The 15,251-nt window shown below is 42.1% G+C and overlaps 1 protein-coding gene across 5 annotated transcripts; it reads right to left on the bottom strand.

Annotated features, from left to right (window-relative positions):
• Nucleotides 1-86: 86 nt before the first annotated feature.
• LOC143485600 (uncharacterized) lies at nucleotides 87-13,727 on the bottom strand. Of its 5 annotated transcripts, none has more exons than XR_013122950.1 (5): nucleotides 13,520-13,727; nucleotides 13,073-13,169; nucleotides 3,462-4,528; nucleotides 3,303-3,379; nucleotides 87-3,145 (listed from the first exon to the last, which is right to left on the bottom strand). XR_013122950.1 is itself a non-coding variant. In XM_076985090.1 (4 exons), the coding sequence occupies exons 2-4, from the start codon at nucleotides 13,136-13,138 to the stop codon at nucleotides 2,836-2,838; spliced, it is 453 nt and encodes a 150-aa protein (XP_076841205.1). In that variant the 5' UTR covers nucleotides 13,139-13,169; nucleotides 13,520-13,705; the 3' UTR covers nucleotides 87-2,835. The 5 variants fall into 5 exon arrangements, 1 of the variants encoding a protein (XP_076841205.1); XR_013122951.1 differs by having other exon boundaries at nucleotides 4,242-4,528; XR_013122948.1 differs by lacking the exon at nucleotides 3,462-4,528 and having other exon boundaries at nucleotides 87-693; nucleotides 1,913-3,145; nucleotides 13,520-13,705.
• Nucleotides 13,728-15,251: the final 1,524 nt, after the last annotated feature.

The raw sequence follows: 15,251 nt of genomic DNA, 5'->3' as shown, positions 1-15,251 counted from the left end.
AAATCTGTCTGAGATGATTCATGAATTATAACATGGCGAGTTATCCTGCTGGAAGTAGCCATCAGAAGAAGGGTACACTGTGGTCATAAAGTCAAAGTCAATTTTATTTATATAGCACTTTTTACAACACATGTTGTCACAAAGCAGCTTTACAATCGTATGGCTCCAGATCCATAATGAGCAAGCCAAAGGCAACAGTGGCGAGGAAAAACCCACGATGATGGTGGGGATTAGGAAGTGAGGGAGAGACAGCCTCCCTCACATGCACCTGTTTTAATTAACTTTGTAATTTTATTTGTTGGCTGTAACTGTATTGCTGTTGTTGCATCTTGGCCAGGGCTCCCTTGAAAAATAGGTTCTTAATGGGATTTTTCCCTGGTAAAATAAAGTTTAAATAAATAAATAAAAAATTAGGAAGAAAACCTTGGGAGGACCAAGACTGAAAAGGGAACCCATCCTCCATTGGGCAGCCTGTTGGCACAAGTCCGTATTTGTGGACAAAAGGTGGTTCTACATTTATGGTTCTAGTTCCCACAGTCCCTTCGGTGTAGATGTTGGGCCTCAGGTAGGAGCATCAGCACGTCCTTTTGTGGCAATGGCACATCCAACCCCGGCATCAGTACATCCACTGGCAAGTCAGACCATCTCCCAGGTGCTTGTAGGTGCTTGCATGCAATCGTCTTGGGTAGAAGCCTGCAAAAAGATAGACAATACAGACTGAGTGTGTGGACATCAATTTAAACCACTATTGATTTAAACATACATAGCTCAAGTGTTGTAACGTGTGAGGAGGACTGGGTATGGATTTTGGTAGGTGAGTGTAGCAGTTGCGTGGCAGTGTTTTCCAAAAGAAACACATGATTTTCAGTTTTGAATGTTTGAATGTCTTATGTGAACAACTGTGTTTAATGTTTTGCAAAAAGTGTGTTTTAGAATTTCTAAATGAGTGTAAGGCAGAGAATGTGCTTAAGGTTTAGCACACCAGGTCAACAGTTAGGCTACATGGGTTACATGCACAGGGTAACATAAGAGTGGTGGAAGATGCACACAGGTCGACTATATCCTCTGTAGGAGACGAAACCTGAAAGAGGTTAGTGATTGCAAGGTGTTACCCGGGGAGAGCGTAGCTAAACAGCATAGGATGGTGATATGTAGGATGATGTTGGAGGTGAAGAAGAGGAAGAGAGTGAGAGCGGAACCTAAGATCAGGTGGTGGAAGTTAAAGGATGAGGACTGTGGTGTAAAATTCAGGGATGAGGTGAGGCAGGTACTGGGTAATGGTGGTGGTGTTCTGGATACCTGGGATGAAACTTCAAATGCAGTGAGGGATGTGGCTAGGAAGGTACTTGACCTCAGGACAGAGGAAGATAGACAAGGAGTCGTGGTGGTGGAATGAGGAAGTTCAGGAAAGTTTGAGAGGAAAGCGGTTGGCTAAAAAGAATTGGGATTTTCAGCGAGATGAAGAAAGTAGACAGAGGTACAAGGAGATGTGTCGCAAGGCAAAGAGAGCAGTGGCAGAAGCTAAAGAGAAGGCATATAGCAAGCTGTATGAGAAGTTGGACACTAAGGAAGGGGAAAAGGATCTGTACAGATTGGCCAGACAGAGAAACTGTGATGGGCAGGATGTGCAGCAGGTTAGGATGATAAAGGATAAAGATGGAAATGTGTTGTCTGGTGAGGAGAGTGTCTTGGGAAGGTGAAAGGAGTATTTTGAGGAGCTGATGAATCAAGAGAATGAAAGGGAAAGAAGGTTAGAAGAGGTAGAGGTTGTGAATCAGGAAGTGCCTCAGGTGAGCAAGGAGGAAGTAAGGGCTGCAATTCAGAGAATGAAGTGTGGTAAGGCAGTTGGACCTGATGATATTCCAGTGGAGGCATGGAAATGTTTGGGAGAGACAGCAGTGTAGTTCTTGACCTAAGAGGAGGTTTATGGATGCAGTGGTAGAGGATATCAGAGTGGCTGGGGTGTCAGTGGAGGACATTCAGGACAGGGCCAGATGGAGGAGTTTGATCCGCTGTGGTGACCCCTGAAAGAGAATAGCCGAAAGAAGAAGTGCATTAAATTAGATCATTCATCTAGTGTGATTATTATAAACTTACGATTGTCCCAGGTTTGTGCCAGCACTGTTAAGTTTCATTTGTAACTGTAAATATTTTTTTCATAAACTTTTTTCATATTTCCAGGTTCTTTACATCAAAAACACATTGTGCTGTTTAAGAAAAACTCAAATACTGTTAAATAAGGGAACATTTGATTTAAAAAAGATTCTGTATAGAACATGTTAACATTTCAATGACAGATATTTTGTCATATATGTGTAGAAGTAAAATAAATCTGTCTTCTCACGAATTTGTCTCTGTACATCTGCATTCATATAAACACGCTCCACAAAAAAAACTCCTCCTTAGCCCACACCACAATCACACCAGTGAAGCCCGCTGATTAGTAACTGACATTTGAATCTGCCAGTAATACGCATGTCTTTTTTTAGTTTTGAACATCCGTACTCCATATACAGATACTTACAGTCAATGTAATTCTTCACATTAGGGCATTTAATCTCGACCAAGCCAAACTGGGGGTATTCAGTGGGGTCAAATACGACACCATCAGGGGCTGCACCAAGCCAGGGAGCATCTGGGTGGATGATGAGGCCACATGGTGTGTGATTTACATTGAGTATCCTGCAATACTCAGATGCTGCTCCGGACTCCATCTCTAGACCTCTCTTCATTTCAGCCGTCCGTCTGGTACCTCTGATGATGCGTTCAGCAAGGGACTCTGCAGAGCTATGCCCTCTGACATGGCACACCTCACGAAAACGTGACGCTGTTACTCTAGGCTTGTGCCAGAGTTGACATCTCAATTCTGTGAGCCATATCAAGTGACACCTCCAAAGACTTCAGGTGAAAGAGTTCCTGTTCAGTGCACACAAAAGCACAGGTGGGTGCATCAAGGTGGTGGTCTTTTAGAGGAAGAAGTGGGGTTGATGGCACATCAGGGTGGAGAGTGATGTGTCGTGATGGTAAAACAGGCTGCTGATATGACAGACCAATGCCTTCCTGCACCATACCAAATGCACACTGCACAGCTGGCTTGTGGGATGCCATGCCTACAGTGGTCACCATGCCCCTGTAGAGTCCACTCCTACAAATTCAAGTACAGACAATATCCCAAACTATAAGCATTTAGTTTAATATTAAATTAGAATATTTAAATTAAAGTTAATTGTAACTATACATTTGTGATAGAGCAGCTAAACTGCACAATTGCATGTCTAATTAGAAGTAATTAAGCATCATACCTAACTCCACCTTGAGATGTTCCATTTGGCACAGGTTTTGTGATCACCATGTTGTTGATTGCTCCTGGCTTTACACCCTAATAATATGGACAAAAGTTGCTGTAATTTAATTCAGGCAGTGCATTAAATTAGATAACCTAGCCACTAGGGTGCACACACCAGTGTATTTTAGTGCCGGTCCTAAGCCTGGATAAATAGGGAGGGTTGCGTCAGGAAGGGCATCCGGTGTAAAAACTGCGCCAAATCAAATGATGCGGATCAAAAACAGAAATTCCATACCGGGTCGGTCGAGGCAGGGCATTAGCGGAAATTGGACTACTGTTGGGACGAGGAGGAGAGGGGGGAAGAGGGTTCTGAAGCTGAAGGAGAGGAGGCAGAGCAGGAAAGTGGAGGTTAGAGTTGGTACGTTGAATGTGGGCTCTATGACAGGTCAAGGGAGAGAGCTAGCTGATGCGATGGACAGGAGGAAGATAGATATACTGTGTGTACGGGAGACCAAGTGGAAGGGGAGCAAGGCCAGGAGCATTGGTGGTGGCTTCAAACTCGTCTATCATGGTGTAGACAGGAAGAGAAATGGAGTAGGGTTAATCCTGAAGGATGAATTTAGTAAGAGTGTAGTGGAGGTAAAGCGAGTAAGTGACAGGGTGATCTGTGTAAAGTTGGAGATCGATGGGGTGATGATGAAGGTCATCAGTACTTATGCTCCTCAGGTAGGTTGTGATGTGGAGGAGAAAGAAGAATTCTGGAGAGAGTTAGATGAAGTTGTTTTGCAGGTTCCTAATGAAGAGAGTGGTTATTGGAGCAGATTCAAATAGACATGTTGGTGGAGGGAACAGTGATGATGAGGAGGTGTTGGGTAGATATGGTGTTAATGTAAGGAATATGGAAGGACAAATGGTGGTAGATTTTGCTAAAAGGATGGCTGTAGTTAACACTTACTTTAAGATAAAGGAAGAGCACAGGGTAACATAAGAGTGGTGGAAGATGCACACAGGTCGACTATATCCTCTGTAGGAGACGAAACCTGAAAGAGGTTAGTGATTGCAAGGTGTTACCCGGGGAGAGCGTAGCTAAACAGCATAGGATGGTGATATGTAGGATGATGTTGGAGGTGAAGAAGAGGAAGAGAGTGAGAGCGTGGTAGAGGATATCAGAGTGGCTGGGGTGTCAGTGGAGGACACTCAGGACAGGGCCAGATGGAGGAGTTTGATCCGCTGTGGTGACCCCTGAAAGAGAATAGCCGAAAGAAGAAGTGCATTAAATTAGATCATTCATCTAGTGTGATTATTATAAACTTACGATTGTCCAAGGTTTGTGCCAGCACTGTTCAGTTTCAGTACAGCTGTGCACAGGGGGAACAACTGGCACACTGAGCTGAGAAAAATGTGCAGTTTGAAAAAGCAAAGCCACTATACGTTTGCATAGGGCAGTGTCTGCGACATGTGAACATCATGCGTGTCTCAGCACAACAGGAGTTGAATCAGAAAGTCCAATCTGTAAGAGGGTAAGCAAAATTAGTAATGACTTTGTTTAATTCAGGGGTTCCGTATACCAGTCCTGGGGATCCTATATCACACGTTGTGTTTTACCTTTTCTAAAACCTGATTGACCTATTTAGCAAATTAAGATCAATGTGGGTGGGGCTGAGTAAAAAAAGTGTTTTAAAATGGAGAAAAAAAATGTGCATGGCATAAGAACCCCAAGAATGGAACCTGGACCCGTTTGCTTATTTTATGACAATAGATTTTGCATACAGAACATGGATAGGCTATCACTGACATTAAAATAATGCTCAAGTTATACATAATCCTGAGACATGTATCTGTCTAACCTGTCAACAAACCCCTTAACTTTTGTTAGTCAAAAACAGTGAACATCTGAACTTAACGACAAACAGAGACTCCAACCCAGTCACTGAGACCACATGTCATGCATATTTTAGTGCTTTTCCTCATTTATAATACCAGATTCAGTTCATTAACTAAGTGGTGGATAACACGGTTACGGACTCTGGAACGGACATGACTACGAGAAGTTGGTTGAGCATACAGGCAGGCAGGGTGGTAGGGGAAAAGGCGCTGCAGACTTGCGTGTGTGGGTGGCGCAAGGTCACGTCAGTGAGAGGGCTGAGGATTCACCAAGGGAAGATGAAATGTTTGAGTGAAGGAGTGCAGGGGCCCCGCATTGAACAATACCTTGCACAGAATTGTTCGAGTCAGTCGGCTGAAGTCCAGCAGCAGGTTAGTTACCACAGTCCGCAGGATATCAACACCCTTGTTACTATAGAGGCCAACTCAAGCACAGGAGGTGGAGAGGAGGATAGCGGTGATGGGCCAGGTGTTAGTGGAAAGCAAAAGGGAAGAGAGAAAGGGTTAGGGCACAGATCGAAGGTTAAATGGCCTGGGGCAGGTGATAAAATGTTGTGGAGGAGTGTTAATGAGGATTTGAAAAGGATGTTGGAAGGGTTGAAGGGAACAGCGGAAAGTAAGTTGAACAGGCTAGGTAAAGTTATCTATGATTATGGTGTTGCAAGATTTGGTGTTGTGCAGAAGAAAGGGATGAGTAAGGCGGTTTGTAAATCAAGGAGGCAGGTAGAAATAGGAAAACTTGTCAAGGAGTCAAGGTTATTGAGGAAGCAGTGGAAGCGGGGTGATGAGCAGGAAAGAGAGGGCATTGAGTTACTGCAAGACGAGTTGAAAAGTAAGTTAGGGAAATTACGGAGAACAGAAGCTATGAGGAAAAGAAGGAAGAAGAAAGAGCGCGCTAGAGAGGCATTCTTTAAGGATCCGTTTAGATTTGTTAAAACGTTGTTTAGTCAGGAGAAGTCAGGGAGCCTAAAGGTAGGAAAGAAGGAGCTTGAGGGGCATTTTCAGAAGGTGTACTCAAGGGAGGAAAGGACTAGTGAGTTGAAATTGCCAGCAGATATTCCGCCAGTAGGTGACCTACAGTGGAAGATGGATGTTAATCCCCTTAAGTGGAGTGAGGTACAGGATGTAGTGCGGTGTGCAAAAGCTGGTTCGGCACCAGGGCCTAATGGAGTTCCATATAGATTATATAAAAGTGCGCCAGATGTTTTAAAGTTGTTATGGAGGTTGATGATTATAGTGTGGAAGAAGGGGATTATCCCAAAGGACTGGCGAAGGGCAGGTGGTGTTCTTATTCCGAAAGAGAAGGATTCTGTAGCCATAGAGCAGTTTCGTCCCATAAGCTTGCTTAATGTGGAGGGTAAAATATTCTTTAGTGTAGTTGCACGTAGGTTGGCAGCGTTTCTGAAAAAGAATAAGTTAATTGATACATCGGTGCAAAAAGCAGGGATTACAGGTTTTTCAGGGTGTATAGAGCATAGTAGCATGATTTGGCACCAGATTCAAACAGCAAGAGCAGAGAGAAGAGACCTACATGTGGTATTCTTGGATCTGGCTAACGCTTTTGGTTCGGTACCACATGCTCTGTTGTGGAAAGCATTTGAATTTTTTCAGATTCCTGATGAGATTACGAGGTTAGTTAAAGCTTATTTTGGAGACATTCAGTTTTGTTTCAGCACAGAGGAGTTTGTTACATCTTGGCAACGTCTGGAAGTAGGTATAATGGCAGGGTGCACAATCTCACCATTGGCATTTACAATGGCAATGGAGGTGATTATTAGGGCTTCTAAGTGGGTTGTAGGTGGGGAGAGGCTGCATGATGGCACCCGGCTCCCACCGATTAGGGCATACATGGATGACATGACTACATTGACGACAACTGTTCCATGTGCTCGGCGGCTGTTGGAGAAGCTAGGTGATAATCTTAGGCTGGCTAGGATGAAGGTTAAACCCAGTAAGTCTAGGAGTGTTTCAATTGTGAAAGGGAAGTTGACACAAGAAAAGTATGTGATGGAGGGAGAAGTTATACCGTCTATTCTGGAGAAATCAGTTAAGAGTCTAGGTAGGTGGTACACCGCAGCACTGAACGACAAAGAGCAGGTTGGAGAGTTAAGGAAGGAATTGGGTGAGGCTATTAATAGTATCGATAAGTCCTTTTTGCCAGGTAAATTAAAGTTATGGTGTTTGCAGTTTGGATTGTTGCCTCGTCTAAGGTGGCCACTGACGGTGTATGATATTCCAATGACTGAAGTTGAGAGGCTAGAAAGAATTGTTAATAAGGCTGTAAGAAAATGGCTTGGGGTTCCACATTGTCTTAGTAGTGTGGCATGGTTCGGGAGAGGAGTACTAGAACTGCCACTAACAAGCTTAGTTGAGGAGTTTAAATGTGCCAAGGTAGGCAGAGAAATGTTGTTGATGGGGTCGAAAGATGCACTGATCAAAGCAGCGGCACCAGTGACACGTACAGGAAGAAAGTGGAATTCCCAAGAGGCAACTCAGGCAGCAAAGAAGGCATTGGAGCATAGAGATGTTGTAGGGCACGTGCAAAATGGTAGGGCAGGACTAGGGTCAGGTGATACATGGAGGGCATTCAGCAAGGCCACATCTCCTGAGAGAAGACGAATGGTGACTGGTTTTATTCGAGAGCAGGAGGAGGAAGTAAGACGGGCAAAAGCTGCAGGACAGAGTAAGCAGGGTCAGAGGAGAATCACTTGGCGAGAGTTGTGGGCATTGGATGCGAGTCGTATAAAGTTTCTGGTGGGAGCTACTTATGATGTGCTTCCAACTCCACAAAACCTTGGGCAGTGGTTAGGTGAGGATCCAACTTGTAAGCTATGTGCAGGAAGTGGTACATTGAAGCACATCCTGTCGGCATGCAAGGTGAGTTTGTCACAGGGACGTTATACATGGAGGCATAATCAGGTACTTAAATCACTGGCAGGTGCACTTGATAAGAAGCGGTTGGAAGTTAGTGGCATGCCAGTTGCTAGTTCCAATAGAGTAATTAGGTTTGTGTGTGAGGGGCAGCATAGCAAGGAGCCAGCACAGTTTTCAAAAGTTGGCGATAAGTGGGCTGATGCAAGAGATTGGAAACTGTTGGTTGATGTAGGCTGTAAATTGCAGGTTCCAGAGTGTATTGTTGTCACAAACTTGAGGCCAGATGTTGTGTTGTACTCTGAAAGTAAGCGAATAGTGTATTTCATAGAGCTAACTGTTCCGTTTGAGGACGAAGTTGATGCAGCATATGAAAGGAAAAGGTTGAAGTATGCAGATTTGGTGGCTGAGGTAAGAGAGCGGGGCTGGCAAGCATATATTAGACCTGTAGAGGTAGGGGCTAGGGGTTTCGTGGCGAAGTCTGCCACAAGACTACTGGCTGAGTTTGGATTTAGAGGCTGTGGGATGAGAGCAGTGGTAAAGGAGTTGTCAGAGGTAGCTTAGAGATCTAGTCAGTGGGTGTGGCTAAGAAGGGCTGAGGGTAGGTGGGGTAAGGATAGTACTTGAAGAGATAAATTGTTTGGTGGGTGTGATGTTGAGATATGGGTAGGATTGTCACTTGGCTTTTCCGATAGCCGTCGGGTAGCAGGGTTGTTGGTAATTTTGTGATGGGCTACATTGTGAGCTTGGAGGGGGGTGGGTCTGGGACGCCAGACTCCACTGATGAGCCTTCTGGAGGTGTTGGGGGCTCAATTCATCGAAACACCAACGAAGGGAGGTGCCTTCCTGATGACCCCAAGGAAAAGCTTGCAAGGTATTGTGTGTGTCCATGTCACTTTGTTTTGAAGGTCAGTCCAGGTTTGTTTGGTGGTCTGAGTACTTGGCAGTTGAGGCAATGGACCATGAACATAGTGCGCTGTGCTTCTGGATCCTTGTCGAGCCAGTATCAGATTGTAGCTGCTGCTGTGTTCTGTTCAAGCAACTAGTGTGTGCATAGGGTGTGTGAAATCTATCTTGTCTTCTTAGTAGTATTGTGTAGGTATTATTAGATCATGGTTGTTGGTTGGTTAATACATCCTAGCCAAGCCTGTTGCATGACTCTGGATGTTAGGTGCAGGATTTATCATCTTCCTGTTTTATGTTACTTAACTAAGTAAAAAACTGTCATATTGGAGGAACACAAAAAAACTGCAAAGTATAGTGTTGACAGGACTGACTCTGGGGACTCTGTTTTGCCAATATATTCATTCCTAGAGCAGTGCCTCTTAATCCTACTTGTGGTAATTCACATAGCTCAACACACATAATCCACTTCACTAGTGACTTAATAAACCGTTTGTTTGATAAGCAGTTGGAGCTAGATCATGTACATTCAATACTTAGTGTGTTGAATCGTGGAATATTTAAAACTGTGTGGAGCAGTTAGGAACAGGACTGAGAAACACTGCCATAGAGTTTCAAGCTCAGCTCCAGGATACCAACAGCTCAATGTTATTCCAATTTTAGAACAATACAGTTGTATAAAATTAAAAATAATTTAATGCTAAACTGTGCAGTGTTGTGGACACAGGACTGAAATATGAAACCCCTGCTTTAGCCCTACACTTCCTCCTCCCTACTCGTAAACTGTGTGGTGACTCCTTCTTCATGGACCTGTAGCACAGGCTCTCACACTGACCTCCCCTGACAGCCGGTGTTCTGTCGAGTTGTGCTTAGCATCGAGTTGTGCTCGTTTGCGGTTTTGCACATGCGCAGACCCACAGGCTTGTCATTTGTTTCTATTGTCATTTTGACCTATAAACATGTAAATGTTTTACATACTGGCTTTGCAAAGATGACATGAGGCAGGATTTCATGAGGCAAATTCGTGGTGGTGCCTCCACTTTTCTAGAATGTTCAGAATGGTCAGCGCAAAATTTAAGAGATTTCTTTCCATGCTCTCTACTTCACTGTAATCCATGCCTTAAAAACAAACAAAAGATAAGATATATAGCACATTATACTCAGTACTCTATATATAATAGAGATGTACTATGAAATGTACCATTTTACATCCAAATAAAATTATAAAAGTTATCCCATCTCTTCTCTCTCCCTATCCATATATAGCTATGGAGAACAGGTGGGATGAGGTATTCAACTTCCTCTCTCAGGGATCATACCCATCTGGGTATAATAACTCCCAAAAATTACATTTGAGGAGGTATGCTTCCAAATTTACTGAAAAGGGTGAGCATTTATTTGTTTAAATGTAGCCAGTGTCTTGGTAAGGTAGCTCTTTAATTATTATACGACTTTAATGAATGTTAATGAATATTCAATGCAGAAGGACAGCTTTTCTTTAAAAGTAGAAAAGCCATAAAATCCAAAGAAGAGGCAAGAAAGCTTTCAGGAATTTCACGCCTCTCCGATTGGAGGACATTCAGGCATCCTGAAAACTCGAGCTGCAGTGTGCTCCAGATTTTACTGGCTTGGCATGACCATTGATCTTGACAACTGGGTATGTGTTGAAGTGCGTTCTTGTGTGTTTTGAGCTGTTGATAAATCTGCATATCTGTTATAAATGAATGAATGAATGTTTCAATTTATATAGTGCCTTTTCACGATACCCAAGGCGCTTTACAATTGTTAAGACAGCTACCTCTCAGACAACCAATCACACACCGGCGAGAAGCGGCAGCCAATTGCGCACAGCAACTTGTTTTTATTGAACAGAGAGAGACACAGACACACACTATGGGCATTTTTGCTGTTTAAGCATGGTTACATAAATGTGTCTCTAAACATACTTAATTATAGCATTTTACCCACATGTCTCATATCAAAATGTTCAGAACAATCTCAGTTCTCTTCCTAATGAGGTTACATTGACTTAGAGTATTGCATAAATAAATAATATGGTCCTAAACCTGGAAATATGAGGCATATTTTACAAAAATTCTTTCATATTTTATATGAAATTACACATTTACTAAAAGATCAATAATATTGTTGCTTGAAATATGTTTGCTCAAGGGTTTGCTTCACAAAAATAGTGAAACATGTAATATATATAGTAGTATACAAGTATAAATTAGTGTACACCATGTGTACACCAAACTACGAAACTCCCATCAAACTCCTGAACTACAGGCTAAATCAGCTTAGCCAAAACCATATCCACTCATCTAGATTATTATATACAGGGTTCCCACACCTTGGTTAACATAAAATTCAAGGACCTTTCAATGACTTTCCAGGACCAACTTCCTCAAATTCAAGGACTGCACCTGCCAGCATTTACCTACTCTTACCCCTGAATATGTTATCAAAAAACGATGTTAATACAACGCAAATTCAAAAGACTGAATGTCATTTCAAGCCATGCATCCTGAAATTTTCTGTGCATGACTGGCAATTTAGCAATGCACATCTGAGATGACGACATTCACATAAAATGGCTATAGTTGTTGAAGGATCAACAACTACCTACAGGAAACACTTGCTTTCGGTGCTGAACAAACAAACAAATTTCTCTACAGGAGAATGACCAAACTTTGCCAAGTAAAAGTCAGCATAGGCCCTGTAGAATCAATGTAATTTTAAATGAACTTGTGCTGGCAAAATAATGACACGTTGACAGTAGACAAATAATAATAATAATAACAATAATACACATATGCATATACACATACAGTACATACATAAAACAGAGGAGCAAAGCCATATAATGAGATTAGAACTATAGATTTCTAGAGAAATCTGGCGTGAGATGATTCTAGCATAGTTTTTAAATCTACTTAATAAAGAATAATATTCATTCATAAAGAGAACAGCCTTTTAACCACTCCACTTATGGTAGTGAATTTATGGAATCAGAGAAATTCGAACTGAAGTATAATGGTATCAAAAGAAAGAAGTTTGAGATTAATCCAGTTTCTAGTGTCCATGCAAAAACTTTGTAAAGATTGAGATGGAAAAACAAATGCTCCTGGGATTCATCTTCTGACTTAAAAAAGGTCCATTAATCCACATCAAGTTTAACTCTTCTTTCAAGAAACATGGCTACAGGATATATCTTATTTATTATTTTGAAATGAGTCTCTTTTACTTTAGAAGACATGAGCCATTTGACAAGCCTTTGTGGTTTTATAATTTGTATTAGGATGTTTCTTGAAAGAATATCTATTATATCTTTTGTCTCATACCATCAGTGATAATCTTGTTATTACACTTGAACTCAACAGTCATTCACTTTTAACATGGGCATCGAAACAGTCAACTCTGAATATAAAATGTTAAAGGAATCACTTTGCAGACTTTCTTTAAATCTTTATAACAACTCATATCAGATCATATTTTTTCAACAAAGGATGAGAAATTTAAAACATCATGGCAATCTTTTTCATAGCAATCTTTTGTAAATATTGACTTCCTTACCAACTGTGCCCTATTATTCTGTGACCGCGGTCTTCATCCATGTGAAATTTCAAACCCTCTAAAATATTCAAGGACCGTCAAGGACGGCTGTCTTTTATGCCTGTTTTCAAAAACTTTCCAGGGCCTTGAACTTATTTTTTCAGATTCACAAACTTTCAAGGATTTCAAGGACCCGTGGGAACCCTGTATATACTATACTTTCACATCTACAAAGCAAGCATATAGGCAAAAGACAAATACGAAATAATAAAAAAATAAGTAAAAATAATTTTATAAAGAATAAATTACGAATTTTGCACAGAAGCAGTTTCTAGCTAGCCAGCCAGCTAGCCAGGAGGCTAGCTAGACAGCTAGTAACACATCGCGAGCCGATCTGCGATCGTCCGCTATTATAGTGAGCAATATTGCAAAATAACATTCATTTAGCCTTCGATCTGTTATACTTTTCATAAAACCCTTCAGGAAATCAACATAGGTTCATAACCGCTATGTAGTAGTAGTAAGGGCTAGTAGTAGTAGTAGTAAACTACTGAGCAAAACCGGTTTGTTTACCTCAGGCGTCAAAAAGCGGCCAAAACTTCCGCAAAGGGCGATATGTTTCCTGAGGTCGTAGGTCATCGGGTCATCGGTCACGAGTCTCTCCTCAGGCCTACAATATGGGGGTCATCAGTAGACGCTAGCTAGCTAGATGCTACATAGAACTACAAACAGGACTACAGTACACCATCGCGAAATTCGCGACCCTATCTGTGATCGCCCGCTATTATAGTGATCGATATTGCATTTAGTCATCGATCGTTTATATTTTTCATAAACCCCTCAGGAAATCAACACAGGTTCATCAGTAGACGCTAGCTAGCCAGATGCTAGCTAGCTGCTAGCTAGCGAACTAACTACACGGGACCATCGCGAAATTCGCGACCCTATCTGTGATCGCCCGCTATTATAGTGATCAATATTGCAAAATAACATTCATTTAGTCATCGATCATCAACATACCTTCACCATCGCCATGTAGTTAAGTAGACGCTAGCTCGCTAGCTAGCGGCCGTCAAAGTCTGTATTTCCGTGTTTGTCCGAGGTGAAACGGATCTAATGCCGTCCTAAAACCCTCCTACATCCGTAAAGGGCGATGTGAGTGATGTCAGCGGTCATGTAATGACTGACACTTGAATCCGCCAGTCACAGCAGTCACAGGCAGGAGCAATACCCCCCCCCCCCCCCCCCTTGTGCAAGCCATAAAAGGATTAGCCATATACGGGCGTGCTTCAACTCGGTCATGTATTGCCATCTTGTGGCCAGTCTGCTCAAGCATGAATTAACATTTTTTTGAAAACAGTTTCCAGTTTTCAAAAACATTCGAACCGTGTGTCTGCGATGTTGTATCGCTGAGATATTAATAACATTAATGTATATACTCGCACGGTGGCCATCTTTGACGCATGGGTGCGTCAGTAGACCTGGGTGTCAACCACATCAAGCCATACAGAAGAAGCCAAAATGATGACAGGCAAGTCACCACTCAAGAATCTCACAAGATCCTCAAAGAGAATGAGACCAGCACATGTTCTGATGGCCCCAACTCTTTGACCATGGGAGGAGATTTGGAAAGACTAACTGAAGACCTTTACCTGCCACAGAGACCATCAGTTATCCACTTTGCCCCTAAAAAACACACTCAAGTCTGTGATGCAACAACACAGGTAAATTGAGGCCTACATAGGTCTTGAATATATTGTTTCTTGTTTAGTGTTTATTTGATCCATTCCTTATTATTCAATGAGTCTTTATACAGACATTTTTTCAATTACACAATCATTAGAGTATGATGAGTTTGCCTTTCACAGTTTTCTGTATACCAGTCAACAGTGTATGTGACAATTACCACTGTTGACTGTTGAAGCATCCCCCAGGTTCATCAGCCATACAGGAAAGCATACAAGAAAGAGGTTGTTAATGAGTTCTGTGTTCAAGTTTGACCTGTTGGTCATTTGTTCAGCCTACCCTTGTTTATAGTTTGCATGAAAGGGATTTGGCCTGTTCAAACTATACATGTTGGCCCGTTGGCCATTTTGACCTGTTGGACGTTTGTCAGATGCACTATGTTGCCAAAAGTATGTGCATACCTCTTCTAATGAACTGATCTGGCCAGGCATGGTCATTGTATGGGAGGGAAATCTTAATTCTACATCATGCAATGGCATAGGGAATTGTGTATAGATGGCCCTGGGTTTGAAAGGCCCTGGCGTTAAACTAGGGCAAATGAGAATGGTGTTCATGTATTCACATGCTTTTGGCCATGTAACTGTAATAGTACAGGGATTAGAAAAAACAAATATCTATGCTTTGACATTCATGCTGTGCTTTCAGTTGGAATGTTGTGGGCTGCAGAAGACTGTGGTCGGGTGGAGGCAGTTGTTGGACCATATAAACTGTTTGATTCGTCTTTCCGTACACTGCATGGGACCGAGTGGCTGGCTGATGATGTAAGAGACTAAATCACTGTCAAAATGTATTACAAGAGGAAGTATAACATTCTTTAATGGTTGTTTATTTTACAATGCAGGTTTTTGATGCGTACTTGCACACACTCATTGAAAAACAGCAGGTAAGTGGCAATTATATTTATGTAGCTGTGTTAGGTATTTCTTGCAACATAATTAAAATTTCAGTTGTTCTTAACAGAAAGCTGTTCACCAGCTCTGTGCCGTTATTGCAACATCGTTGTTTT

This window comes from Brachyhypopomus gauderio, unplaced genomic scaffold (genome assembly GCF_052324685.1).
Source record: "Brachyhypopomus gauderio isolate BG-103 unplaced genomic scaffold, BGAUD_0.2 sc37, whole genome shotgun sequence".
NCBI lineage: Eukaryota > Metazoa > Chordata > Actinopteri > Gymnotiformes > Hypopomidae > Brachyhypopomus > Brachyhypopomus gauderio.
The sequence above is the reverse complement of the archived record's forward strand: the minus strand, read 5'-3'. Positions and strand labels throughout refer to the sequence as shown.

What these genes read in the sequence shown, in the direction of transcription:
- LOC143485600 (XM_076985090.1), bottom strand. Translation starts at nt 13,138, where the DNA reads ATGACCTACGACCTCAGGAAACATATCGCCCTTTGCGGAAGTTTTGGC. An exon ending in GCCGCTTTTTGACGCCTGAG is followed by an intron (nt 3,380 to 13,072) that starts GTAAACAAACCG and finishes CCATATTATTAG; the next exon opens with GGTGTAAAGCCAGGAGCAAT. An exon ending in ACATCTCAAGGTGGAGTTAG is followed by an intron (nt 3,146 to 3,302) that starts GTATGATGCTTA and finishes TTGAATTTGTAG; the next exon opens with GAGTGGACTCTACAGGGGCA.